Source organism: Lampetra planeri, chromosome 5 (genome assembly GCF_965212315.1).
Source record: "Lampetra planeri chromosome 5, kcLamPlan1.2.h2, whole genome shotgun sequence".
Taxonomy (NCBI): domain Eukaryota; kingdom Metazoa; phylum Chordata; class Hyperoartia; order Petromyzontiformes; family Petromyzontidae; genus Lampetra; species Lampetra planeri.
The window spans coordinates 15,109,139-15,135,796 of NC_136111.1; the positions used below are offsets into that span (position 1 = coordinate 15,109,139).

The window sequence follows — 26,658 nt, forward strand, 5'->3', positions numbered from 1 at the left end:
ACCGCTGAGGGAGGAACCCCGCGGTGTGGCCGCCGTGGAGAGACTGAGAAGTTGGTGGCGCCGTGGTGGCTGAGGTAGAAGCACTAATAAGAGTTGGTTGTGGTTGTCTCATGAATGAACCGAACAAGAGCAGTCTCACGACTCGCCCCCCCGCCCGACAAGTGGTAAGTTTGTCAATGTCGCGGCCTGACTCTCCCACACACACACACCGGCGGTTCGTGCTCTGGACTAGTGACGAATTGGCCACGTTCTGTTTACGTGTTTGGCTGCTGTGTGTGGGGGTTTAACGACGCATTTATATATTTACGCGATTTAACACAAAAGCCTCTCTTATGGATGATATTGGTGGCGAAAGCCTAAGTGTTAAACTGGTAGGTGTTGTTGTTCGGTGAGAAGCGAGGCCTGCGGCCTTGTCTCCCTCACGCCGTGAGGAGAAGTCCCTCTGCTTTGTGGTCTTTTCTAAACCTCTAAACGTGACAATACTTCACCATTAGTCGTTGTGTTACGTGACCATCCTTCACCATTAGTCGTTATGTTACGTGACCATACTTCACCATTAGTCGTTGTGTTACGTGACCATACTTGCCCATTAGTCGTTGTGTTACGTGACCATACTTGACCATTAGTCGTTGTGTTACGTGACCATACTTCACAATTAGTCGTTGTGTTACGTGACCATACTTCACCATTAGTCGTTGTGTTACGTGACCATACTTCACAATTAGTCGTTGTGTTACGTGACCATACTTCACCATTAGTCGTTGTGTTACGTGACCATACTTCACCATTAGTCGTTGTGTTACGTGACCATACTTGACCATTAGTCGTTGTGTTACGTGACCATACTTCACCATTAGTCGTTGTGTTACGTGACCATACTTCACCATTAGTCGTTGTGTTACGTGACCATACTTCACCATTAGTCGTTGTGTTACGTGACCATACTTCACCATTAGTCGTGTTACGTGACCATACTTCACCATTAGTCGTTGTGTTACGTGACCATACTTCACCATTAGTCGTTGTGTTACGTGACCATACTTCACAATTAGTCGTTGTGTTACGTGACCATACTTCACCATTAGTCGTTGTGTTACGTGACCATACTTCACCATTGCTGCCACGTGCGAGTTGGCGACAGGAGCGAGGGGCTCACGAATCGGTTGCGGATATCGCGGGCCACTGATGGCAGCCGTGCACGGGAATCCGATCTGTTCGTGCCGCATAGAGATGCCTTACCACTCCCCCCCCCCCCTATACAGGATAGTATATAGTATTACCATTGTTATAAAATACGGTGTAAGGTATTTATTAACTGGATTGATGACGGAATCGAGACATTTCATTCAATCGGTGTGGGTTGGATTATACGTTTTTAACAAACACCGCTTGGCACGTGTGCAATAGAGCAGTGTTGGTTCTCGACCTCATTTGGGCGAATTATTTTAATTTTGTTTCACACCGAGTAACGCCAGGTCCAATGAGAAATAAAATGTATGAATACTGAACGTCAATGTTTTTGTGAGGTTATCCTAACTTAAGAAGTTAACTGCGAGCGAATAAAAGCAAAACATCAACGTTCGCGTTTGCTGGTTACTCTTGGAGATCTGTGTGTTTAGAAAGGTCTTTCATATCGTTTTAGGTTACCGTATGGATTAACATTTTTTTAAACCGTAGTTTTGTATTGGCAGATTCCGAAATGATTATTCGCCAATGACTCGTGTATGTCACTACATTTATAATCGCCACACGTTACCCCCTTGGGGTAATATTCACGATACGGTATTACAACATTGCACAATGTAAACGACATGGGTTGGTCTTGTTAACCGTGGCACTTGCGTATGTATAGTTTGATACGTCGTATCTCATTGATGAAATGTCTTTAAAAAATAACAATTACGAGATGCTCACTTTTGCAATTACGTATATGCTGTAATTTATAGCCCCTTAATCTACTGCTAAATGAAGACCTCCCCATGCAGTGTTGGTCATATTGCCGGGTTCATAGTGCAGAAAGCCAATCACTGCCACAGATGGAGCCGTAATTTTCCTACCTTCACGTGATAAATAATTGCATGGAATGTTAATTATAGGTAGAGCATGCAGTGAAGGTTCCAGGTACTAGCCCATAGACTTATCTTCCTATCAGTACTGTGTTAATCATTATATCCGCAGACTGTGATTTATTTTAATGGCTCAGTAACCGACGGTTGTGTTGTAAAAACAGAAACAATATAGTAAAAGTGACGTTCAAGAGCAACGTAGTTACGTGCAAGGAAAGTTTAAATTTAATTTCAGCTCAATATCACGAAAATGCCATCAGCTCCTACTGCATCGCTTGTTTTAGGTTTATATGATGTTTCAAACAGTTTTGACTTAACTTTCGTGACTGCAGGAATTAATATTCATTGGTTATTTCGGTAAAGTCACGTAGAAACAAAAAATAAAAGTAAATAAAATAAAACTACGACGTTTTCATCACAACACCAGCAATCGTCATCAGGAGAAACAAAAAAATTAGTTTTTATTTACTTTAACTTTTTCTATCTACGTGACTTTACCGAAATAACCCAAGAATATGTTTAAAACAGTGTTCATCATTGTATAGTGGCATAGTGCTGGCTGCTGGCGATAAAAGGATCTGCGATGTACGGCAGCATTGAAGTCAGCAGGCCATGATAGACACGATAGGGGGACATCTCGTGGAAAGGTCACAGAGGGGGGGGGGGCATCGGAAAGCCTTGTGAACCCGCTAGTATGTTCCAGAGAGGGGGCGTGGCCGGGGTGGAGCGAGGCCACGCTGAGAGTAAAAGAAGGGCCCCTGTGAGGGACCTCAGGGCTGTTGTTGGAGTGGGGTCTCCGCTGTGCTGTTCAAGATCGTCGCCATCGTCGCTGTCTTCACTCGATATTGTGCTGCTAGATAGTTGTTGGCTGTCTCGGTTCAGCGCCGTCTGTGTTAAGACGGTTAGTGTTGTGTATAGGCTAGTAACAGTAATAGTGTGTACCCACGTAGTATTATGTTTCGGCTAGCAACAGTAATAGTGTGTACCCACGTAGAGTTGTGTATAGGCGAGCGACTGTTGAGTGTGTACCCACGTAGGGTGTGTATTATACTGATGGTTCTCTATTTGTGTGTCTGTGTTGTTTCTCTGCTTGTGTGTCTGTCTTTGTGTCTCCGTGTCTGTGTCTCTCTAAAAATTTCACACTTCTAATTTAGCAATCTTTGGAAGAACGTAATCAACCAGGCTATGCGTTAATTGTGTCTTGACCGACTCTGTGTTGTATTGCGTTACATTACCAAATTTTGCACAGTTTGTTTGATTAAGTGTGTTTTCTCTCTCTCTGTGTGTCCTCGTGTTGTAGTATTTCCTGCAGTCACGAAAGCTCCAAATCTCTCATTGACATGGTAATTTCTCTACCCTCCCCCGCTCTCTCTCTATTTAAGACCTCGACAGAGAGGTGTTGTTTCTCTGTGTGCCTATGTGTGTGTCTCTGTTATCTCTCTCTGCTTTTGTGTCTGTCTATGTGTCTCCGTGTCTGTGTTTTGTCTCTCTCTCAAATTTAGCAATCTTTGGAAAAACGTAGTCAACCAGGTAGGGTGTTGACTGTTATGTTAGCCGACTCTCTGTGTTGTATTGCTTATGTTTCTAAGTTTACTAGGTTTGTTTTCTCGTTCATTTGTACCTGATGATGATTGCTTGTGTTGCAATCGAAACGTCGTATGCTATTATTTAACTTATTTATTTTCTACTTGACTTTACCGAAAGAACAAAAGAGTAAATAAAAGAAGTGCCTCCAAGTCTTATCGTCTCCGAGTTAGTCACTACAATTGTATGTATACTAACAAGGATCCGTCTCAAGCTAAAAACTGGCTGCTACCATAGCAATGTCCAGTTTCTCCACCATTGATAGAGGGCCACCATTGGATACAATTGCTACCCTGTGTTCGCTTTACCAGGAAGATGCTGACTTGTCTACTAATGTATAAGTAACTTTATTACAGATGCATAATATGACATGTATACGGTGTTGCGAGAGAGGGACGATGCATAGACCGAAGAAATATTGCCCAAGGCGAAATCATCATTTGAAAAACACCCTTATTTTAATTGTAAAAATTTCAAGAAGGATTTTTACATTTGGAGTGTAATATACAGATTTGATTCTGGAATTATTGTAAACCACATACATTATGTTAAGTTATAATGACAGTATGGAGCTGAAGTCCATTTATGTTGTAATATGTACAATGTGCAGTTTAGTATACTGTATTTTAAATAATGCCAATTTTAATTAAAGTTTCTATTTTGCAGGATTGAGAATCCAAGATCAATTTTCTTTTTAATCGGCATAAGAAGATATCCCAACAATTAAAAAATTATGACAGAGACCAGCAGACAACGTGGCCTCGTTCGAGATAACCAGAACAAGGCTTGCTGGAAAAGCTTCGGTTGCAGCCAGATGCACGGCGAAAACCTGCTCAGTAGTAAGGACGTCCGCCACCAGCCTGCCAAACCCCCGGTACCCCAGCACCACCCACTCTCTCATCAACACATTGCTGTAATTCAGTTCCCATGTGTTTTCGTTTGTCACCATTCTACCCTGCCAATATATGCAGCGGCACTTGTTTTTTTGGAAGTCTAGCATGACATTATTCGGTGATCGTACTCCCCAATGCATAGTGTATTCACGTAGATAATGCACGGAAGTATATGTAGCACTCGTCTGTTATTGTAGGATTTAATATCACTGTTCTTTGGAGAAAGCAAGTAAAGTTGTTTGCATATTTTTGTCTGAGCACTCTGATCTTGATGGGCTTGTGATGATTTAGGGCAAGAAGATCGTGCTGACGGGCTGGATTATTCAGCCGCTGGATGATTTCTCTGCAGTTTGCCTTGTAGGCCGTCGGCTGTAAGTACGGACTAGCCATCATCTCTTTATTGTGCTGCTGTTACTATGGTTTGCTATTCATGTGTTATGTTTTTAAATGTTTTTTGGATTTTGTTTTACGACGGCTTACAATAAGGTATTCTTTGGTTCTTTCGGTAAAAAAAATAAAAAGATGAAAAACCACGACGTTTTGATTGCAACACAAGCGGTCGTGATCAGGAAAAAGGGGTTAGCTTCTCAAGGCAAGCTGTTTATAAAGGTTTAAAATGGGCGTAGCCTCGGTGTTAAAAAATCGTGACCCAGCAGGCATGTGGGGTGGTGCTGGTGGTGCTGGTGGTGGGTTTCCACCAATTAAAGGGCTTCCAGGTAATTATTGCACCTCGCTTTCAGTCGCATGGGTGGGGTAGCTCATGTTAATGTAAGGGATTAATAAACGGTGACCCAGCAGCATGTAGGGCGGTGCTGCCAGGTAATTACAAACTCACACTGGTGGCGGTGGAGGTTGCTGCTAGAGGTGATGGTAGTAGTGGATCGTGATAGTGCTGGTGGTCGGCTTTCACCAATAAAGGGCTACTGCTAGTGGTGATGGCAATAGTGGGCAGTGATTGTCCTGGTAGTGGACTTCCACCAATTAAATGGCTGCTAAGTCTAAAATGGAAATATTACAGCCAGCTATGACTTAAACTGGTTGATAACGTCCTTCCAGTGATTGCCGATTTTGTACCCATCCTCTCGGTTGAAATTGTGTTTATGTCTGTATATATGGATGGCTTCATGAACGAATCTTTGTTGATAGCCAGTGGGCTTGCTTCGTCTTCGAGAAATCAATTTCGTGTGAGCTAACCGCATTAAGACAATGATCAGCCACGGCCGAGGTATTGGTGCTACCGTGTTTCAAATCTGCCTTATGTTCACGAACATTGTTCGAGACGTGTAGCTTAGTTTCCCCAATATAACTACTGCCGCAGACACAGCTTAGTTTGTAGACGCCGGGATATTGCATGTCAGGGATCTTGTCCTTCACATATGGGATCAGATCACGAATTTTATGTACTGTGTTATATCGGACTTGGATCTTGTGTTTGTTCATGATTTTGGAAATCTTTTTGGTTACCCCTGCTATGTATGGCAAGGTGATGGTTTTGATTGGATCATCAGATGGCTCTTTCCTCACGCTTGGGGTGATGGCTTTGCGTATTGTGTTGTCAGAATATCCATTCGCCTTGAGAGCTTGGTGTATGTGTTTTACTTCACTGGTTAGGTGTTCATGGTCGGAGATACATTGACCTCTATAGTGTAGAGTTTTGAAGAGGGAGTTCTTCTGGGATGGATGGTGGTGGGAATCAGGTTTTAGGGAGGCATCAGTCTGGGTTGCTTTCCTGTAGACAGAATGGCTCATTGAGCCATTTGGTCTCTTTTCGATTAGGACAGGGGTCGGCAACCAAAATAACAAGAAGAGCCATTTCTTTCCAATTCGGTACAAAATTCAGTATTTCAAGAGCCGCAATGCATCTGAGTACATACTGTACATACGTACATATCGTCAAGAAGCAGCCCGTAAAGAGCCGCATGCGGCTCCGGAGCCGTAGGTTGCCGACCCCTGGATTAGGACATCCAAAAAGTGTAGCTTGCCATCCTTTTCTACCTCCATGGTGAATTTGATGGCTGGGTGTATGGAATTGATGGGGTTGAGGAATTGGTTCAGAGCTGGTTGGCCATGTGGCCAGATGACAAACGTGTCATCCACCTACCTCTTCCACAAGGACAGGCGTAGAGTGGATGCCTGGATGACGTCCATCTCAAATTTTTCCATGAAAACATTGGCTACAACCGGAGATAAGGGATAACTCATTGGGGTGCCTTCAGTTTGTTTGTAGAAGGTTCCATTCCAGTTGAAGTATGTGTTGGTGAGGCAGTGTCTCACCAGGGCCAGTACATCCACTGACTGACGGAGCCAGTGGGGGGGTGGGGTGGCATGTGCCCCCCCAATGATGTGATCGAAATCCCTAATTTCGAACGGATCATTGGGGTTTATTAGTAATAAATCGGCATTTTGCGACCCCCATTGCCACTGTGTAGCATATTATTATGTGCCAGGGACTCTATGAGATGATAGGACAATAGTCTGAGTCCATAATTGGCAATAAGTAACAGCAAAGCAGTTATAAGTGACTCAGAATTGTGCGCAGTTGCGTATACAGTACACGACTTTAGACGTGACTTAACCGAAAAGAACCAAATAATAATTCCTGCAGTCACGAAAGCTCCTAAATTAAGATTGAACCACTTCTACGGGGAAGTTTTAAGCTTATCCTTTTTCTTTCTGGCTATTTGTTCTCTCTGCCTGTGTCCTCTCTTTGGAATTTTCACACTTAAAATTCTAACTTAGCAAATTTTGAAACACGTAATCAACCAGGCTATGCGTTAATTGTGTGTTAACCAACTCTCTGTGTTGTATTACATCACATTTCGATATTTTGCTGGGTTATTTAATTTTCGTGTGCCTGTCTCCTAGTTTTCAATTTTGCGTGCGCGTTCCACATTGTCATCTTACTTGCAGCAGCAGCAGTACGTTGGCGTACACTCATTGATATGCTAATTCTCTCTGCCCCCTCCTTCTCTCCGTTCTCGCCCCCCCTCTCTATATTTAAGGGACCGTCATAGAGACAACCCCTCTCTTTGTGCCGATGTGTGTCCTCTCTCTGTGTGCCGTTGTGATGTCTGTCTGCTTGTATGTCTGTCTATAGTTTTCTAGTTAGATTTTTTTGTTGCTATTTCTTTTATTCCTGATGATGATTGCTTGTGTTGCAATCGAAACGTCGTAATATGTTATTTTAATTTATTATTTTATTTTTAGACGTGACTTAACCGAAAAGAACCAAAGAATAATTCCCTGAAGGCATTCACCTTCACCGAGCGCGATGCCGATCACACACGATTCGAATTCGACCCTCGATCAATGGCTGCACCATCGCCGCACACGCGTCGAATAAAAAGCAAGGGACAAGTCCTTACTTTCTAACAACTCCTATCAATTTTCATTGCTGGAGGGGTTGCCCCCCTACCTGAAAATCCTGGCTCCACCATTGGGTACATCAGCATTCAATCCTTGAGAGGCTAATCAGCTTTTCCTGATGACGACCGCTTGTGTAGCGATCGAAGCGTCGTGGGTTTTTTTCTTTTCTTTTTATGATTTTTTTATTATATTTTTTCTATCTACGTGACTTTACCGAAAGAACCAAAGAATATTAATTCCTGCAGTCACGAAAGTTCTAAGTAAATGTTTTACAATAAGGTGTCATGGCATTTTACTCCAGTCCATATAACTAAGGATCATGTAAATTTTGTCAAACCACTGCTGGATGAGGAGCACCTCATTCCATATGGGTCATTTTGATTATTTTCTGTTTCTTCATGCTGGGCAATGCTGGTTGGTGAAACGGGAGAACAGACATGGTCACGTGGAAGTAAAATGGAACAACAATGGATTTTGCTGCACTGCCCTCTACTGCCCACAATCTACCATTCTCAAGTTTTCGTCGCATTTTCACTTATCTCCCCGTGTTTCTCAGGTCCCCTGCCCTGTCCTTTTCCACTCCCTCTCACCGTGTATGCACAGTCCTCCTGACTTCCTCCCTCTGTCATCGTCGCTAATTTTTTCCCTCCACATTACCTTGGGTCTGACTTTTCTTATTACCGCCCCCTGCCTGCTCACTAGGGCTCTACTCATCTCCAGGTTCCATCATTTACACCATGCCTATACTTAGCGCTAAATATTTAGTTTACGGAAACTCGTTATATCTGTAAAAATCATGCATACATCATCTTCCACAAACATATACACATTTGATTTGATACGTTTTTTTTGCTTGAATGCTATGAAGCTTGTGTTGTTGTGTGTTCCCACAGCTACGCCTCGCAGAATGAGGAGTATTGGCACAGTAGTGCCATAGTGAAACGGATATCGGCCCAACGATTTGAGACTGCTTCAGGTTCCATTTACATACTTGAAGGCTGCATCCATGCCCAAGATGCACGAATGGAAGGTATTTGAACTAGAAACTTGACTTAAATACTGGGCCAGGCCGTTTCCCCCGATTGCGTGGTTTAAATAGAATTGCTTGGCTCATTAGATCAAAATCGGAATCTTGATTTATCCGGGAGGAATCCCATGAGCCATGAACCTCCGATTAGCGCGGCTGGCTACGTACAGTGTGAAAAAGGTCAACATGCTTGCATACAAGCATCTATTTCGCAGATGTCCAGATGTAATGTATCATCGAGTTAGTCCATGTCATACGCAACAAATGGGTTCCGTTGTACAAATATGGCGATGTTCATAATAATCACCTTCCATTTTTTGCATTGTATCAAGTATAATAATATTTCTGGTTATCTTTCACTTCGTAAAAAAACAAGAAATAAAAAATAATAAAAATAAAACATAATAAAACAATTCTCACGACGTTTCGGCCACAACGCAAGCAGCCATCCTCAGGCGAAGAATGAAACACCCCAAGCTTGGAGCGTATATTTAAGCTGGGTTAGAGGGGGGGGAGGTGGGAAGAAGAGCGCCTAAACAAAATAATTTGCATATCAAGAGGAATTCAGCATATGGAAAATGCGTAGGAGGTGGGCGGGGGGGGTTCCAAATCAATACTATGCCCGTGCATTATGCAGGATTAGCAGCATCAAAGGGGGGGGGGGAAGGGGGGGAGCATTAACAAAGGAAAGGAATGTTAATAGTATGTAGCTGTAGTTACTAAACAACCACGTAAAAAACTACAGTATAAACTGCATGACAAACTAAAGTATAAACTACATAGCATCATCAGTAAACTTACTATACTCTACAATAAGCTGAGTTACTAACAGTAAGTAATACATGAAAAATTCTACGTTGTAAAAAATTATATAATATGCTTCCATCTAAACTTTATTCTCTTACATCACACGCGTCTATACCGTACTATATACTTCCATAGGCAAAACCAACATTAAATTACATACTGTATTGCTATAAACCACCCTATACCTTATACATTTTTAATATAACACTATGTATTATTCTACCCACCCTAATGTGTATCAAAATGGTTTATTACGTCCTTCCAGTGATTGCTAAGCCAGAATCCATCTTCTCGGTTAAAATTGTCTCTATGTTTGTAAATGTGGATCGCCTCATGTACGAATCTCTCATGATAGCCAGATGGCTTGCAGAGAACCTCTGTCTTGGAGAAGTCAATGTCATGTGAGCCCACTGAGTTGTAACAGTGATCTGCCACGGCTGAGGTGTTTGTCCTACAGTGTTTCAGGTCAGCTTTATGTTCACGGATGCGGTCCGAGACATGTCGTTTGGTTTCCCCAATGTAACTGCTACCACAGAGGCAACTTAGTTTGTAGACACCAGGGTACTGTATGTCTGGAACCACATCTTTTACAGACGGTACCAGATCACGGATTTTATGTACTGTGTTGAATCGGACCTGGATCTTGTGTTTAATCAGGATTTTGGAGATCTTTTTTGTGACCCCAGCAATGTAGGGTAAGGTGATGGTCTTGAAAGGCTCCTCAACAGGATCTTTCTTGGTGGTTGGAGTGATGGCTTTGCGGATTGTGTAGTCGGAGTAACCATTAGCCTTAAGAGCTTGGCGTACGTGTTTGAGTTCACTGGAAATGTGTTCATGGTCGGAGATGCATTGGGCTCTATGATATAGAGTCTTGATGAGAGAATTCTTCTGGGATGGATGGTGGTGGGAATCCGGTTTTAGATAAGCATCCGTGTGGGTGGCTTTCCTGTAGACAGAGTGGCTCATTGAAAGCCACCCACACGGATGCTTATCTAAAACCGGATTCCCACCACCATCCATCCCAGAAGAATTCTCTCATCAAGACTCTATATCATAGAGCCCAATGCATCTCCGACCATGAACACATTTCCAGTGAACTCAAACACGTACGCCAAGCTCTTAAGGCTAATGGTTACTCCGACTACACAATCCGCAAAGCCATCACTCCAACCACCAAGAAAGATCCTGTTGAGGAGCCTTTCAAGACCATCACCTTACCCTACATTGCTGGGGTCACAAAAAAGATCTCCAAAATCCTGATTAAACACAAGATCCAGGTCCGATTCAACACAGTACATAAAATCCGTGATCTGGTACCGTCTGTAAAAGATGTGGTTCCAGACATACAGTACCCTGGTGTCTACAAACTAAGTTGCCTCTGTGGTAGCAGTTACATTGGGGAAACCAAACGACATGTCTCGGACCGCATCCGTGAACATAAAGCTGACCTGAAACACTGTAGGACAAACACCTCAGCCGTGGCAGATCACTGTTACAACTCAGTGGGCTCACATGACATTGACTTCTCCAAGACAGAGGTTCTCTGCAAGCCATCTGGCTATCATGAGAGATTCGTACATGAGGCGATCCACATTTACAAACACAGAGACAATTTTAACCGAGAAGATGGATTCTGGCTTAGCAATCACTGGAAGGACGTAATAAACCATTTTGATACACATTAGGGTGGGTAGAATAATACATAGTGTTATATTAAAAATGTATAAGGTATAGGGTGGTTTATAGCAATACAGTATGTAATTTAATGTTGGTTTTGCCTATGGAAGTATATAGTACGGTATAGACGCGTGTGATGTAAGAGAATAAAGTTTAGATGGAAGCATATTATATAATTTTTTACAACGTAGAATTTTTCATGTATTACTTACTGTTAGTAACTCAGCTTATTGTAGAGTATAGTAAGTTTACTGATGATGCTATGTAGTTTATACTTTAGTTTGTCATGCAGTTTATACTGTAGTTTTTTACGTGGTTGTTTAGTAACTACAGCTACATACTATTAACATTCCTTTCCTTTGTTAATGCTCCCCCCCTTCCCCCCCCCCCTTTGATGCTGCTAATCCTGCATAATGCACGGGCATAGTATTGATTTGGAACCCCCCCCGCCCACCTCCTACGCATTTTCCATATGCTGAATTCCTCTTGATATGCAAATTATTTTGTTTAGGCGCTCTTCTTCCCACCTCCCCCCCCTCTAACCCAGCTTAAATATACGCTCCAAGCTTGGGGTGTTTCATTCTTCGCCTGAGGATGGCTGCTTGCGTTGTGGCCGAAACGTCGTGAGAATTGTTTTATTATGTTTTATTTTTATTATTTTATTACTTCCCTTCTACGTGACTTTACCGAAAGAACCAAGAAGATGAATCCCTGCAGTCACGAAAGCTTTAAATCGAAAAAAAAGAAATAAAAAGAATTGCGTATGTTCATGGATTCTGTAACACTCTCCAACATGCGTTTGTCCTCGGAAGGTTTCATTTAGTAAAAATAATGTTCCATTCCAAACCACGTAGTAAGATTATGTCACGTGTTATGACGCTATCGTGTGATATAACACACAACAATGTTATTGCCTTTGCCGGACAGGTACATTCATTTATTGCTTGTTTTTGTGCCATATTTTGGGCAACTCTTTGATAAATTTAGCCAATTTTATATCAGGTGAGTTTTAATTAACAAGTCAACTTTCTAATATATATGTTAACATATTGGATCATTTTCAAAAGAGTTGTGTAGGCCCCCGTTTACAGAGACATAACGCAATAACGACTTCATCCTGAGTTAGAAAATGATTAAAATATATATATGATCTTGATTTGAAGCTTTCGTGACTGCAGGAATCCATACTCTTTGGTTCTTTCGGTAAAGTCGCGTAGGTAGAAAAAATAATAGATCACGACTTTTCGATCGCCACACATCGCCTTCAAGACGATTGCTTGTGATCGCCACACATCGTCTTTAAGACTTTAAGACGATGTCTTTAAGACGATGTGTGGCGATCGAAACATCGTGATCTATTATTCTTTTTTTCCTTTGTGACTTTACCGAAAGAACCAAAGAGTATATATAATGGTAGAGTAAGTTTGCTGATAATCATTTCACCATCAAGTTTTTCAGAAAGACATGAGGCAGTTTGCAGCATGGGAGCTGAGGATAGATTTCACACTCACAGAGCTCATCGGCATGATTTGTTCAATGACGAACAACTATATTTGCCCAGATTGTTTTAGATGAGAAAGTAATACTATGCTGAGACTCTTCAAAGTTGTTGTGACATAATTGTTATTTTTGAGAAATATTCCAAAACTTTGCTATTACAAATAACACAATTGTAGTGGCTCGTGCAAGTGCTCAAGAGTACGATTGCACCTTGTGTGATAATATTTTAAGCAGAATAAACATTACCATTTGTCATTTTATGCAGTCTTGATTGTGGTGTTTAACAACACCGGTGCATTTTCTATGCAATCTGCACAAAACAAGTTTAATCCTGTTCGTCATACCTTTTTTGTTTTATCCACAGCTGGCTTTTCCTGGAATATGATACAAACATTTAAACATGGATTTCCCGAAGACTGGAAACTATTTATTGATAAATACCTCGCTGTTCAGTAAGTTTTGCGTAGCACGCATCATACGTTTTTTGGAGTCCGGAAATTGTAAATGTATTGTCGTAATGCTGATTTAGTTGGTCGCATAAACATGAGAAATCTGTAAGAGCATTCTATAAGGCCATCAGAAGTTTACCATGAAATGTACTTATTGAGGAGAATACATGGTACATTTAGTGCATGATGTCACCCAAATGGGGACTGGTAATGGGAAAACTTTGACTTGAAAATAATAACAACTGTAACATGTGAATTGTGCAAGTCTCATAATATTTTCTTTATTTCTTGTTAAATAATTGTATACAATTTTTATTGTTAAGTTCGAGAAGCATTGCTTTCCCATATTTATTATTGGTCTGCTTCACCTTGAGGAGACACAGGAGGCTCTTGTCTTTGGATCTGAATTATTGGGCAGCACATTGCCTCTATTTCACAAAACATTAGTGTGACTGGAGTACCTTGTAATGGGATTGCCTATTTCACACGTTTAGAAAATTGTATACAATGGACTCCAATTTTACAGGAAAGAGAGGTGGAATAGCAACACCGGTGAATCCACATCGCTCCATGATGAGCAGATGGATTGTCTCACATCTTCTGCAATGAATGAGCTACCCTCTAAAGTGGCGGAGAGGACGAGTGACACTGTGATGAAGGGAATTGAACGTGACATACGTCTGATCACTCCGTGTGCCATTCACCTCCATACTCTCCAGCCCAAGCAACTTGGTGAGGACACCATTACTAAACATTCTAGATTTGAAGCTTTCGTGACTGCAAGGAATCATCTTCTTAGGTTTTTTCGGTAAAGTCACATAGGTAAAACATCAAAATGAATGAAAATAAAATCAAAATTCACGACGTTTCGGAGGCAACACAAGTCTCCGTCATCATCTGGCTGTGACGGTCCCACCTGATGACGGAGACTTGTGTTGCCTCCGAAACGTCGTGAATTTTGATTTTATTTTATTTTCATTCATTTTGATGTTTTACCTACGTGACTTTACCGAAAAAACCTAAGAAGATTACTAAACATGTTTTATCTATGGGACACTTTTCAGGGTTTACAAAAACCTACTGCGAATATCTAAAACTATGCATTTTAGTCTTATGTACCATGCCAGTATTCTGTTGAATTCTGGTTGTTGCTAAGCTTTGACATGGGTAGCTTTTGATTTAAAGCTTTCGTGACTGCAGGGATTCATATTCTTGGTTATTTCGGTAAAGTCACATGACTTTACCGAAAGAACCAAGAATATGGGTAGCTTTGTTTCTTGTAGCCAAAATAATGATAATTTTTTAATGGAAGGCATTGAAAACATGTTGACAAATAATGGAATCCGTTTAAAGTGATTTGAAATTAAGTACGATAAAACTGGAATTGAAATGGAAAAATACATTATGGACAGTGTTAAATATCTCTTCCAACTTACCATTGTTAACACCTAAATGATCTACACTGAATTTTGAAACCCAGTTCAGAATTGGTTTTGAACCAATGTCGCTGAAATTAGGCCCTCCCATAAAACCGAGTGGCTGATGGGGTGTCAGTAATACAGTAGTACCCCTATACGCAATTGGTGCATTCGTGTATCAAAACATATATTGAATAACTTGTAACATTCATACTATGAGGATGCATTCCCAGCCTTCGTAACTTACCGTTCCCCATTATAACGATTTCATAACTTTAATGTTTTATAATTTACAAGTGATTATATATACGTATGTATTAATATTGTTTAAAAAAAACAAGTCATCTTTGTGATTCTGCTGATAAACATTCTTGATGACATTATAAGAAGTAACTTTTTTCGTACTTCATATTTAATACAACTCCAGTTCTTTTTATAATCCCGAAATTATAATAGGTCGTGCCTATCATTTTCTTTTTATTTACTGAAATAGATGGTTTAAAGTGGCATACGTGGGTTTTCCTCCAGGTGAACGACAAGACAGGCGAAGCAACACGGAAAATAATTCCTCTACCCGAACAAAACGCAAGAGAGACCCGTTGGAGAAGCTTCTCTGCTCCCAAGAATGGAGTGCTAAGTCTGTACTAAAGTCCCACAAGTGCAGCATCAATGACAAGAAAGTGAAACATTCTGTTGTCGTGCTTGATAGAATTTGTGTTAAATCTCTGACCATGGATCCTTTGCAAGAGCCCCCCCCGTGGCTCAATATGAGCCGAGGATCTCAGGAAGATAATCCAAGTGCCCTTATGGGTGTGCGAACAAGAGGAGACGCTGAGGAAAACCCAGTGAATCCTGGCAAATTTGCCAATAAGGAAAAGACGTTGACTTCTGAGAGCTCTGTTAGCAAACAAAGAATAAACTTGAAACAAAAACGTGGAAAAGGAAATTATCATGCCACATCCATCATGAGAAGACATGCAAGCGTGGAAAGTTTCAACAAAGAGAATGCAGACAAGGCTTTGCTAGAAAGAAAAGGATTGAAGAAGGCCATGTTACTAAAAAAGCACGTGTCCTCCAGTGCAATTGACATAAGCGAAACCGTCACCCATTCAAAAGACGACCATGAACACAGAAGCTATAGGGGTAAACCTGCCTCCAAGACCCAACAGTTTAAGACACAGAAGAAAGGCTTTAAGGAGACTAAATCCAAAACCCGAGGTATTTCCAGGAAAATAAAGTCATCATCTAACCGCCGCAAGAGAGAATCCACCGTTGAATGGAGCAAAGAGGAGTTGGCAAGGTTGTACAGGTATGTCTGCGTGAATAATGCTCACAATAGAATACGACGTTTTGATTGCAACACAAGCAACCATCATGAACGAGAAAACAGACATTTGTACCTGATTATGGTTGCTTGTGTTGCAATCGAACCGTCGTATTCTATTATTATTTAATTTAATTTCTTTCCACGTGACTTTACCGAAAGAACCAAAGAGTAATTCCAGAAGTCACGAAAGCTTCGAATCTAGTTTGATGCTCACAATAAATAACGTACATTGGAACGTCGCATATCTAACGTCACATATCCGTCCTGACCAATCAACCACCATTGCAGTGTTTGTGCACTGAGCAGCTATAATTTCCTATGAACGTTCCAATATCTGCCTATACCTCAGTCACCCAATGAGACATACGTGCGACATTGAACTGTGTTGTACCCTTATACAATTGACAAATGGACATTTTTATTGAACGAATGCACTTAATTTGTTTTGTATGTGCTACATGACTCGATTGACCAAAACTTAGAACTCTGTGCTTTTCACTTGGTCCATTTTGCACATTTGGTGCTTTTTGCCTTAAGGTCACCTTGTTTCCTGTTATGTTTTTGTACCGCATAGAATAAATCATTTTAATCCAACACGAAGGTATTAGGGCACCCGATTTGTTGTATATGTTCTTTGGGTCTTTTCGGTAAAGGCACGTAGATACCGAAAGACCCAAAGAGAATATGACTTCCTATAGTCACGAAAGCTTTAAGTAAAGGTTGTTGTATAAAGCTTGAATATCAAGGCGGGCAATCAAGACTCAGTGGTGCAAGGTCTATCTGTGAAAGAGATACCAAAACCTGCACATTCCCAGTGACATCACCTGCTTTTGGGTGATGTTGCCTTTAGTTGTTCTTTAACAAGGGGGGTGTACCCCCTTCACGGTTTCTGATGTGCACACTTGTGATGAGTTGTGGATTTACCCAAAACATTTTCAAGAAGCATTTGGAGGTTTTAATGAATTGTTGTTTTTTTTGTCATGAAATGCAAATGGGAGTCCTGCAGATAATATAATCGCAAATATGCTGAACCTTGCAGACCACAAGGTTTGACATTTTCTCTCTCAATTGTGCATTTTGTATATTAATTGGCGTACGTTAATAAAGCAAATAAATGTTAACACGTAGTTGAACTTATTCGCAATGGTTGTAACATCACACAAGCCTGTTTAACAATGTGTTTGCCAGCGTTGTGGACAGTTTCCCAAAGAAAAAGTCGATCTTGTGGAATCAAGTGTCCGATGCGGTGGGCTGCCGTACGGCAGATGAATGCAAGAAGCGTTACAAAATGGGTTCCAAGTTGCTACCGATTTCCCGATTTACATCAAAGCCAACCAAGGTTTCTGGCAAACTTCAAGAAAAAGGTACAGTTTTGCATGTGGTTAGAGTGGCCCCTTGTGGGCCCCATAACTGTGGTAATTTGGTCATCTTTTTAAAGTCATAGTCTTAATCTTGTCAATGAAAAGCTTGTGGCGCATTAGGACAGTCTGAGTGGATTTCATGTAGTCATTCTCTGGGTTTAGTTTACTGAAGCAGTCAAAGATATAGTCCACCCTAAGATATTCAATGATTGTTTAGTCAGGATCTTTGTCATTAACCAATTATTTTGTAAACATTTGCCTGGAGATTTTAAAGTGTATTGCCTGTATTTCAGAGTTCAGGTATTATTTTGTTGGTAAATGTTTTATTTATGTTTGTTTAACTTCTTTCGCACCACTATACGGAACCAACCATGCTAATCCTAGGCGTGAAATTAACGTTCAGGAAAAACCTCACTCAACGCGGTTTTATGCAACGCGTATTTCAGCTTTACACATTTGTAATGACAGGGTGACACCTGCTGGCCTGGAAGGGGAATTACGGGTACGGGCACGGTTAAGTAACAACTAATCAGAGAGGGAGGTGTATCTGGGGCAAAGGTATAAGGTGGGGCGAGCCGAGATACTCCGGGAACCTGCTCGAATCGGTAATGCTCAAGTGACCGTTTTAGGGGCGAGCGTGGTTCCTGGAAACTCAGTGTCAGGGGCGAGCATTAGGCATGAGTGAGTGGTACAAGAAGAGTAATGCAGACGGAGGTTTTGTGTTGAGGTAAAATTGAAAATGAAAGTGTGTACACACACAAGAAATGGAGAGCGATTCGGCATTTATTGAGCGCGCTTTTTCGCCAACACGGAGTTTTCCAGGAACGTAACCTTCGCGTTCGGCAAGGTTTTCCTACAGAGGCATCCCTCGCATAACGCCCCACTCACAACGCGAATTCGCAGTTACGCGATTCATCTTTGAGGGACATACTTTATACTCATGCTACGCGTTTCATAGTTAGGTGCTCGAGAAAATATTTTTTTGTAAAATTACATGTTTCAAAAAAATATATTTTCGTTAATAATTAAAAGTAAAAATGTACAAGTTAACCAACTAAAGTCTCGATCTGATGGTGTCACCACCACATGGCAGCGCCCAGTGTTACGGGCTGGGCATAGCCACCTTAGATCCGAGTATAAGCAGCCCACGGAAGCGTTCAAGAAGCCCCAAAGTTACTCATTAAGTATTCTTTGTGAGTCGTAATCTTTTAAATATTATTTTATTTGTTACTAACTCCTTCAGTACATTTTAAAATGTTAACAGTATTATTACGTATTACATTTTTACATAAATCCAGGGCAAAAAAATGAAATTATACTTTTTTTTGGTAATGCAATCCCCCCTTATAACATGCATGTCTATGGGAAAATAGGCTTCATACAGTGTGATTTGACTTACGCGCGTTGTGCGATGGGACAACCAGTATATAAATGTTTTGTCAGAAAAAGCAATAGATTTTGATCACTTTGTTTTTCAAATATCCAACTCTTCATGTAAAAATACAATTAAGCTGTTATACTGTATTGTCATGTACTGTAGTTAAGTTACTTGGTTAGTCCAAGTGTCAATTACCCCATCCCCCAACACCCCTCCCCTCCATCCCCCACCACTAAAGTATTTTGTGCATCTAATACACTGTACATACTAAATACATTATTTTAGTTTGCATCTCCATGTACAAAAATCATGTATTACACTTTTTTTATAACAATTGTATTGTTTTCTGTCTTGCACACATGTTGGGAAATATATTTCTTTCTGTTTACCTTTTTGCCATTGCATTGGATAGTGGTGATCATGCAGTGTAACCGTACAGTCAGTCTAAAGTGTATCACTGTTTTAAGGGCAATAATTTAATTTGCGTTAACACTTGTCTCGCAGAAAAGGAAACTGTGAGGATCACGGCCAGGGCGGGTACCCTTAAACGCAAGCGGCAAGTGCATGAATATCTAGACCATCTGACCAAGGATGACTACAGCGACCCCTTCGCTTCTGGCGCTTCACCCATCTATGTTGGCAAGAAGATTGTGGTAAGATTGAGTCTGCGTAATGACACAGGTGCCATAATGGTGAGATGTGAATTATTTTGCCTGGTATACATGAGGTTGTGGGATCGATCCCTTCTCACCTGCTGTTTATTTGGAGTTTTGCATGTCTCTCTTCCCGTGGTCACGTGGATTTTTCTCCGGGCCCTGTAGTTTTTCCCTTCCACATTCAGAAAATGCGTTTTAAGTTATTTGGCTGCTATAAATTTCCACGTGATAAGCCACTTCGTTGAGCGATCATTTTTGGCCAGGTCGCTTCTGAAAAAGAGCTTCATCATGGCTTACATGGCTGCATATTTTAACTTTTTGGAGGAAATCCCACATCGGAATTATTTTATTGTTCCAAGAATATTAAATTAGGATACTGCTGATAATTTGATGGGCATTATTTACTCGGGATGTGGAATGGAGCATGGGACAGAACATGTATGGCATTTGTTCCTGTTTCATGATGGCCCAGAGACATGACGAGCCACAACGCCCACTTACAAATGACCACACCATTGTCTCTTGAGTTCTCACCTTGACTTTAAAGTTTTGAAATCCAAATAATAATTCGGAATGCTTCAATTAAATATAATTACCGCTTAAGTGTTTACTGAGAAATGTATCAATCTCAAATGGTTAAATAACCCCTGTGACCACGGTGTATGGAGTTCTTAATCCAGCAGTGTTTACAAAAACACAAATTTGGCTTACATTTTGGAAACAGTTGCATTTCAAATCTTGATGAATGGGACATTTGTTCGTTAATATATACCCACTTCATATTGGTCATTGCTGCAGGAGACAGCATGTAGGAATTGTATACTTTTATCATAATATTTTTTGTATTTAACCTTGCTTATAATAATGTAGTGAGTTGCACTGAGTCGCAGACGTACTCTTTGGAGGCAACACATTTATTGATACCAACACAAAGGGGTAACTGCCCCTTTACCAGATAACAACCTAGGGTGGTGGACCAGCAGGCTAACTACACTAATTACACAGTAACTAGCTACGTAACCACCAGGCTAACTACACTAATTACAGTGAGAGTAGGTACAACGGACAGAACCCCAGCTTGGGTCCAGGTCCACATGTTGGTCACTCTTCTCGGACGTAGAACGTAGATTCTTTAGGATGACAACAGCAGCCGGTCCCTTTGTGGTGTAGCTGGCTCTGCCCTTAGCCACGACCACCTTCGAGAACCTCCGAGCAGGATCTCGGCCCTGACACGTGATCACCCCGAGCCCCCACCTGGGAGCCCCTGTGTAGACTTTACCGGTCACGTGTTCTTCAGGGTCAACCAGAGTGCCATGGCCCTTAGTAACCCCATTCCCATGGCCGGGCACTTTCACATCCTATCCTGTAGGGGTCGGCACTGCACGCAGAGCGTGGTGCCATCCAGCACTCCAAGTCAGTGCTCACCGAGCCCCTCTAGGGCCGGTACTGCACCCACATAAAAGTGGTGCCCGCGATGTCAATACATCGCACGCCGTGCCTCTCTCGAACCGGCATTACACAGTCACATCCGCGATGTCACTACAATAATGTAAAGATAATGATACATTATGATTACTGGATTCCAGTCCTGTCAAAGGGCTCAACAGCAGTGACTATGTGAAGTCTATTGCAATCATTGTTAAAGTACATGAAGTTTAGCTATTGTGGTATATTATTCAAAATTTATTTAGAAATTTCCTTTTTTTGTCAGCTTTAATCCCATTCTCCTGTGGCTGGCACAGATACCGTCTGTGAGGGCGATGAAGACAGATGATCTCGGTCATCTGCAAACTCCAGGGGCAGCAACGCCTAAGTCTCCATTATCAATGTCATTTGGTGTCCTGGCTAACAACCACATTAGTCCGGGAATGCTGGAGCCTGTGCACAGGTATGGCTCAGGAGGATGGAAGGACACAATCCATGCACCTGTTTATACGCATTCCTATATTAATGTACAGGCACTGGCTGAGGTTGTTTAATATAGTACTTTCCATGTTGAAGTTTACGTTGGACTCCTGAGGAGGTGGTGGTGTGTCCAATAGAATTATATATGATATCTAGTTTAAGATTTAGCAAGTCAGTATGTGGCCGTACAAAGCTTTCGAGATTTAAGTGTTAAACTTTAATTTGTATTGAATAGTGTTAGGGCTATGAAGGCTTGTTGAACAAAGTTGAAACAAATAACACTTGTATCTGAATATCATGCTTGCATTTATTGTTGATCAGTTTAAATATTTGTTCACCCATATTGTCTCGTGCAGATACAAATGGTGTCTCGTTAAAGTTGTGGATTGCTTCTTGACTGTCTATAATAGTTCTTTCCATTGTAATAGAGCATCACTAAAGGATGGCATTTTCTCCTTTTGTTTCACTTTCAGGGAAGATGCAGACCGATACATATTCCACATGCAACGCAGCAAGGTCGGATGCAATTGGGGTAATCTTAACATAAAAAAGGTACGACTTCATGGATCTGTCGGTGGTTGATTTTTTTAATCTTTGGAACTTAAAACCGCTTCATCACAGTGTTGTCTATAGCACATGCGTGACAGATGTCACATGTATTTCAAACTTCAATATAAGCGCAAAAATGACTTGGTTGTAGGCCAATCAGTTTCAAAGACAACGCATATATTATCAGAGCATGTTTGTTTGCATGTTTTGCCACACGTACTTGTGGTTAATGCAGAATTGATGTCTTGCAAATGGTATCTTATTTGGTGTTTGAACATCTTAGTACTGTACCTCTTTTATTGCCATAAAAGTTCAAACTTATGTCTATTTTTCAAACTATGATACTGACAAAAAGATCCCATAGGTAAATAGGATTTGGTACAAAAAAGTTTTTGTGCGCTCACATTTGTGATGGAACGGAAATATTTCTTAAGTTGGGAAGTGCCGCACACACACTCAATCTCAAGATCACTTGTCTTGCATGACCCTTGGGCATACTCTCGATTATCCGCGCTGATGATGGGGAGGATGTTCGCGGATAATTCAAAATCACGGATAATCCAAAAATATTAAAATTTTCACGGATCTCTATGCCAAAAACTAACGATCAAACTGATCGATGTGTGTGCTGTGATAACACTTTCCTGCTCCCTCGCACGAAGTGGAAAGCAGAGCCACACCGATCAACATCACTCACACTCTGCCCACTGTTGTGAAGATATGCAACTACTGTACTGTAGAGGCGATCACGTGAATTTCGAATTAACCGGAGCGCATATTTTTTCGGTTTAAGCACGTGACTTGTAATAAACATTTCCAAGAATAACAATATATAACTGTTTTTAGGTTATTCATTTGGGCTTAAGGGAAAATCCACGTTATTAATTTACGTCAAAATCTCAGCAGCGCGGTTAATCCGCAAATCATATAAACCGCATGGTGGATAATCAAGAGTCTACTGCATTCAGATATTTGTGCAGGCCACACAAGGTCCTTGCTCCCCTTGGAAATGAAGTTGGTCCAATAGTGTCCCCTCGTGGCTAATATTCAGACGACACTTGTCATAAACTCATTAAAAAAACTCGTTCTTGTTAACATTATCAAAGATCTAGGGCTCTAGGCCACCAACTTAGAAATCTGACTAAAGTGTTCTCACTTGTGACGCTTTTGCCTGAGTGCGATGACAATGACACGTGTGATAATGACAACGGTGACCAGCCAGAATTTAAAGGTTCATTGACTGAACTTGTACCCAGTGGTTTTACGTGTGTTGAACTTCTTTCGCGCACCGTACGTAGCCAATCGTGTTCATATTTACATGTCTACAGATGGTATGTTCTGACAAAGTGTACCACCATCGTCAGACACGCGTGAAGTTTTTATGTAAATTTGAAATGTTATTTTTATTGTTTCAGAAGGTGTGCAAGGATGATTCCCACAAGAGAGCCACCAACCCAATAAACCATTTCACAACTGAGAGAGGTAAGCTGCAAGTCAAACGTCTCTTTATAGAGAACCAACAGAACTTTAAAAAAAAAATACTTTTGCGATAGAGCCTATTTTATATACTGCGCTTTCTTTGCGTACTCAAACCAAGAGTCGTTTTTTGCATCTTTATTGGTGGAACAAAGTTATTCGTGGGAATTCCAGTCATCTGGCAAATACCAGTCTTTTAAAATGGCAATCACTATTTGCAATCTATAATGTGATACTCATTTTATAAATCCTGGAGGAATGAGCCACGTTGACGAATTGAAACTTTGAACATGATTTGAGCTTCAACCTTCTCATTATGAATTTCCCCTCCTGTTATTCTGGAGCGCCACGGTGGCTAGGAGATGTTAACGACCTCGCCTAGTATACAGGAGGTTGTGGGTTTGATTCCCATCCTAATGCCGTGGTCGCGTGGATTTTTTTCCGGAACCTCCGGTTTTTCCCTCCACATTTAGAATCGCGCTTTTAGAGTATTTGACTGATATAAATGTGCACATGATAAGCTACTTCGTTGAGCTATCATTTGTGGCCGGGTCGTTTCTGAAAAAGAGCTATATAGCTCAGTGGGCCTTGCCTGGTAAAATAAAAATAGTTTACACTTTAGTTTTTAATTAACCCACATTTTCCTACATGATGCATTATCTATGTACAGTATTACACTACAACAGACTCTTATAACAGATGCTCATCGTAATTCAAACGCTGGCCACAAATGCGTGGCGCATTCCAAAATATGTAACATTAACTTATTTATAAATGGAAAGATGAAAACATTGCAACTGTATTAATTTCTGGATTCGTGCACACATTGATAAATGTTTCTGTAATAATTCTAAACACATTTCTTTATCCTGGCGTGTGTGCACTTGTTGTGTAGACCGGGATGTTTTAGTGTCCTGCAATTGCCATCCAAAAAAATTACATTGGCGGTCATACGTGAATGATTGAAATGTTCTGCCAATTCATGACGGTCTAAAATTTGACCTTGTTTGTTGCAATAAATAAACAAGGGATATTTGAACGTCACTGCACAGGTTACTGATTACAATATTTCTCTTCCAGCAGCAGTTCCAACGCTGGCTAGCAATGGCATTTTAATTGAAGATAATATCTTGCCAAATAGCCTGGACAAGGACAGCGACGAAGAGGAAGATTACTACTTTTCTGATTGAGTTCCAACATATTTGGAGCACATTCAAACACATTTCAGCTGAATGTTTTCTCACCTGGCATTCCTTAGTATCATATCGGATTGGCTGTACATGAAAACACTTTGCATACTTTATTAAGTAACCAGGGTCTAATGGGTGTCATAATTAAACATATATATTCACAGTTACCACTGACAGTAATTCGTCTTTAAGAGAGAGTAACAATTGCAAAAAATGTATGGAAACAATGCTTCAGACTTACGAACTGACGTGCGATATATGAAGCTGTAATATATGTGCATTTTCATCCACTGAATTTACAAGTTTACTATTGACATGTTAAGATGCAACAATGTTGATAATATGAAGTTTACCCTTAATGCTTTATCAACTTGAATGATTATCCAATATTTGTAAAAAAAAAAAATATTGAGACACGTGCAGAGTTATAGTATATTTACAGTCACATTTTCAGTTAGGAATTAGGCATAGATTTCCCAATGCAGGTCTCTTTGTGCTTCATGTTGCTCAGCCGGCAGGGATTCAAAATCTGAATCTTTATTTGAGACTGCAGGAGGAATCCGATGTGCTATGAAGCTCTTTGTCACAGATGTCCAGCAGGCTTCATGCTAAAGGAAAACTGATTTTTCAAATTGCTGTGTCAAGTAAAGTAAAAGGGCTTTAGGAATCCAATATTCAAATAGTTTTCACAATGGGTATTTAAGAGGACCAACACAGGTGAGAGCATTGTAAACATACAAATGCATAAGCATAGCAGGTGCCTTGTACATTAAAATTTCAGTATGGATTTCTCTTTGAAAGTTTTATTCTGCTTAATACATCTGTATCCATCTCCATTTTTTTTTGTCAGTACTTGTTTCTTGAGTGCTGGAAATTATGTAATTGTTGTAGATGACAATTTTACTCTCACTAATAATCTGTACAAGTCGATTACAAGTGCGAGTGGAATTGTCATGCGGTTGATTTGAATGCTTTGCTTTCGCCATTAATCTTGCAACGCGCGCGTCGTGTCTGTTATGTACGATATTCACGTAAAGCAGGTGAATCCACATGTGCAGTGTCACTGTTCCTCCGGATCCAATGTCGAAAAGTATTCTCGCATTCAACCAGCAACGGTGAAGTCTGCTCAAATAACCCGCAAGGTGTGTGCCCTCCACGAGGGGCTTGTCTGCATGTTTAACTTATACTGGTAGGAACCTCCTGGTTACACCAGCCCACAGGGGATTATTGTGTCCGTCTGTCCGTCGTGAATCCAAAAATCGGAGGGGTGGGTCTGGGTGGGGAGGGGCGGGGTGGGGCTGGGTGGGGAGGGGCTGGTCACCCCGTGGTGCCCTTATAAAACTCAACGTTTAACCTAATCACGCCGGCTTGTGCCCGCCCTCAGTCGAGCATATTTGTAGAATACACCACGCCGCCGTTGACCCTGTACATTGACCGAGCAACCCAACGTTACTACCAGCTCCCTCCGCAGGAATGTGTTTTCGCACCGTACGTAGCCAACCGTGCAAATCTGAGGGTGCGGGGACAAGAGGGCTCGACATGGACATATTGTAAAGATTGAACATGAAGTAAACAACAGTACATGGTTTTATGATGCCCGTATCTCCTTCAAGTAAAGTTTCAAGGAATGTTTGAAAGAGAAGTAAAAAATGTATAACTAGTTATTACTACATTGCCTATGTTGACTTCGACCAAATAAACATTTTTTTAAAGTCCCAATGCTTTGTTTATCATCTACAAAACTGTTCTCTCATATATGAACATTCTCTCTCTTGAATTGGATATTCTCATGCAAAACCACAACGGATCATACATGAAACGAATACACTATCTTCTGAAATGTTATATTCGTAGCATGTTTTGAGTTGAAAATATGGTACGTGAAAAACCTAATACTGTCAACTTTCAGAGGATACTGCAATAACGATAGCTAGAAATTCAACAAGAGTTATGCCTTAAATCACAAAGTTATTTTGATCTCATACAGCAACGGCATATTTTCCTCAATTGGCTTGAAACGCAAATCAAA

General features: G+C 40.9%; 1 protein-coding gene across 7 annotated transcripts; it reads left to right on the forward strand.

Annotated features, from left to right (window-relative positions):
- Positions 1–26,348, forward strand: LOC144718981 (mis18-binding protein 1-like). Of its 7 annotated transcripts, XM_078594643.1 has the most exons (14): positions 13–164; positions 3,367–3,409; positions 4,317–4,524; positions 4,835–4,914; positions 8,803–8,939; positions 13,285–13,372; positions 13,896–14,101; positions 15,316–16,096; positions 17,303–17,478; positions 19,358–19,506; positions 21,252–21,397; positions 21,888–21,966; positions 23,379–23,445; positions 24,520–26,348. In XM_078594643.1, exons 3-14 carry the CDS (start codon positions 4,384–4,386, stop codon positions 24,627–24,629), a joined length of 2,160 nt encoding a protein of 719 aa, XP_078450769.1. In that variant the 5' UTR covers positions 13–164; positions 3,367–3,409; positions 4,317–4,383; the 3' UTR covers positions 24,630–26,348. The 7 variants fall into 7 exon arrangements, with proteins under 7 accessions (XP_078450768.1, XP_078450771.1, XP_078450772.1 ...); XM_078594642.1 differs by lacking the exon at positions 3,367–3,409 and having other exon boundaries at positions 1–164; XM_078594645.1 differs by lacking the exon at positions 3,367–3,409 and having other exon boundaries at positions 1–164; positions 24,523–26,348.
- The last annotated feature ends 310 nt before the right edge of the window (positions 26,349–26,658 follow it).

Coding starts and splice junctions, on each gene's coding strand:
- LOC144718981 (XM_078594642.1), top strand. CDS start 4,384: ATGACAGAGACCAGCAGACAACGTGGCCTCGTTCGAGATAACCAGAAC. Junction 13,373..13,895: donor GATAAATACCTCGCTGTTCA/GTAAGTTTTGCG, acceptor CCAATTTTACAG/GAAAGAGAGGTGGAATAGCA. Junction 14,102..15,315: donor TCTCCAGCCCAAGCAACTTG/GTGAGGACACCA, acceptor GTTTTCCTCCAG/GTGAACGACAAGACAGGCGA.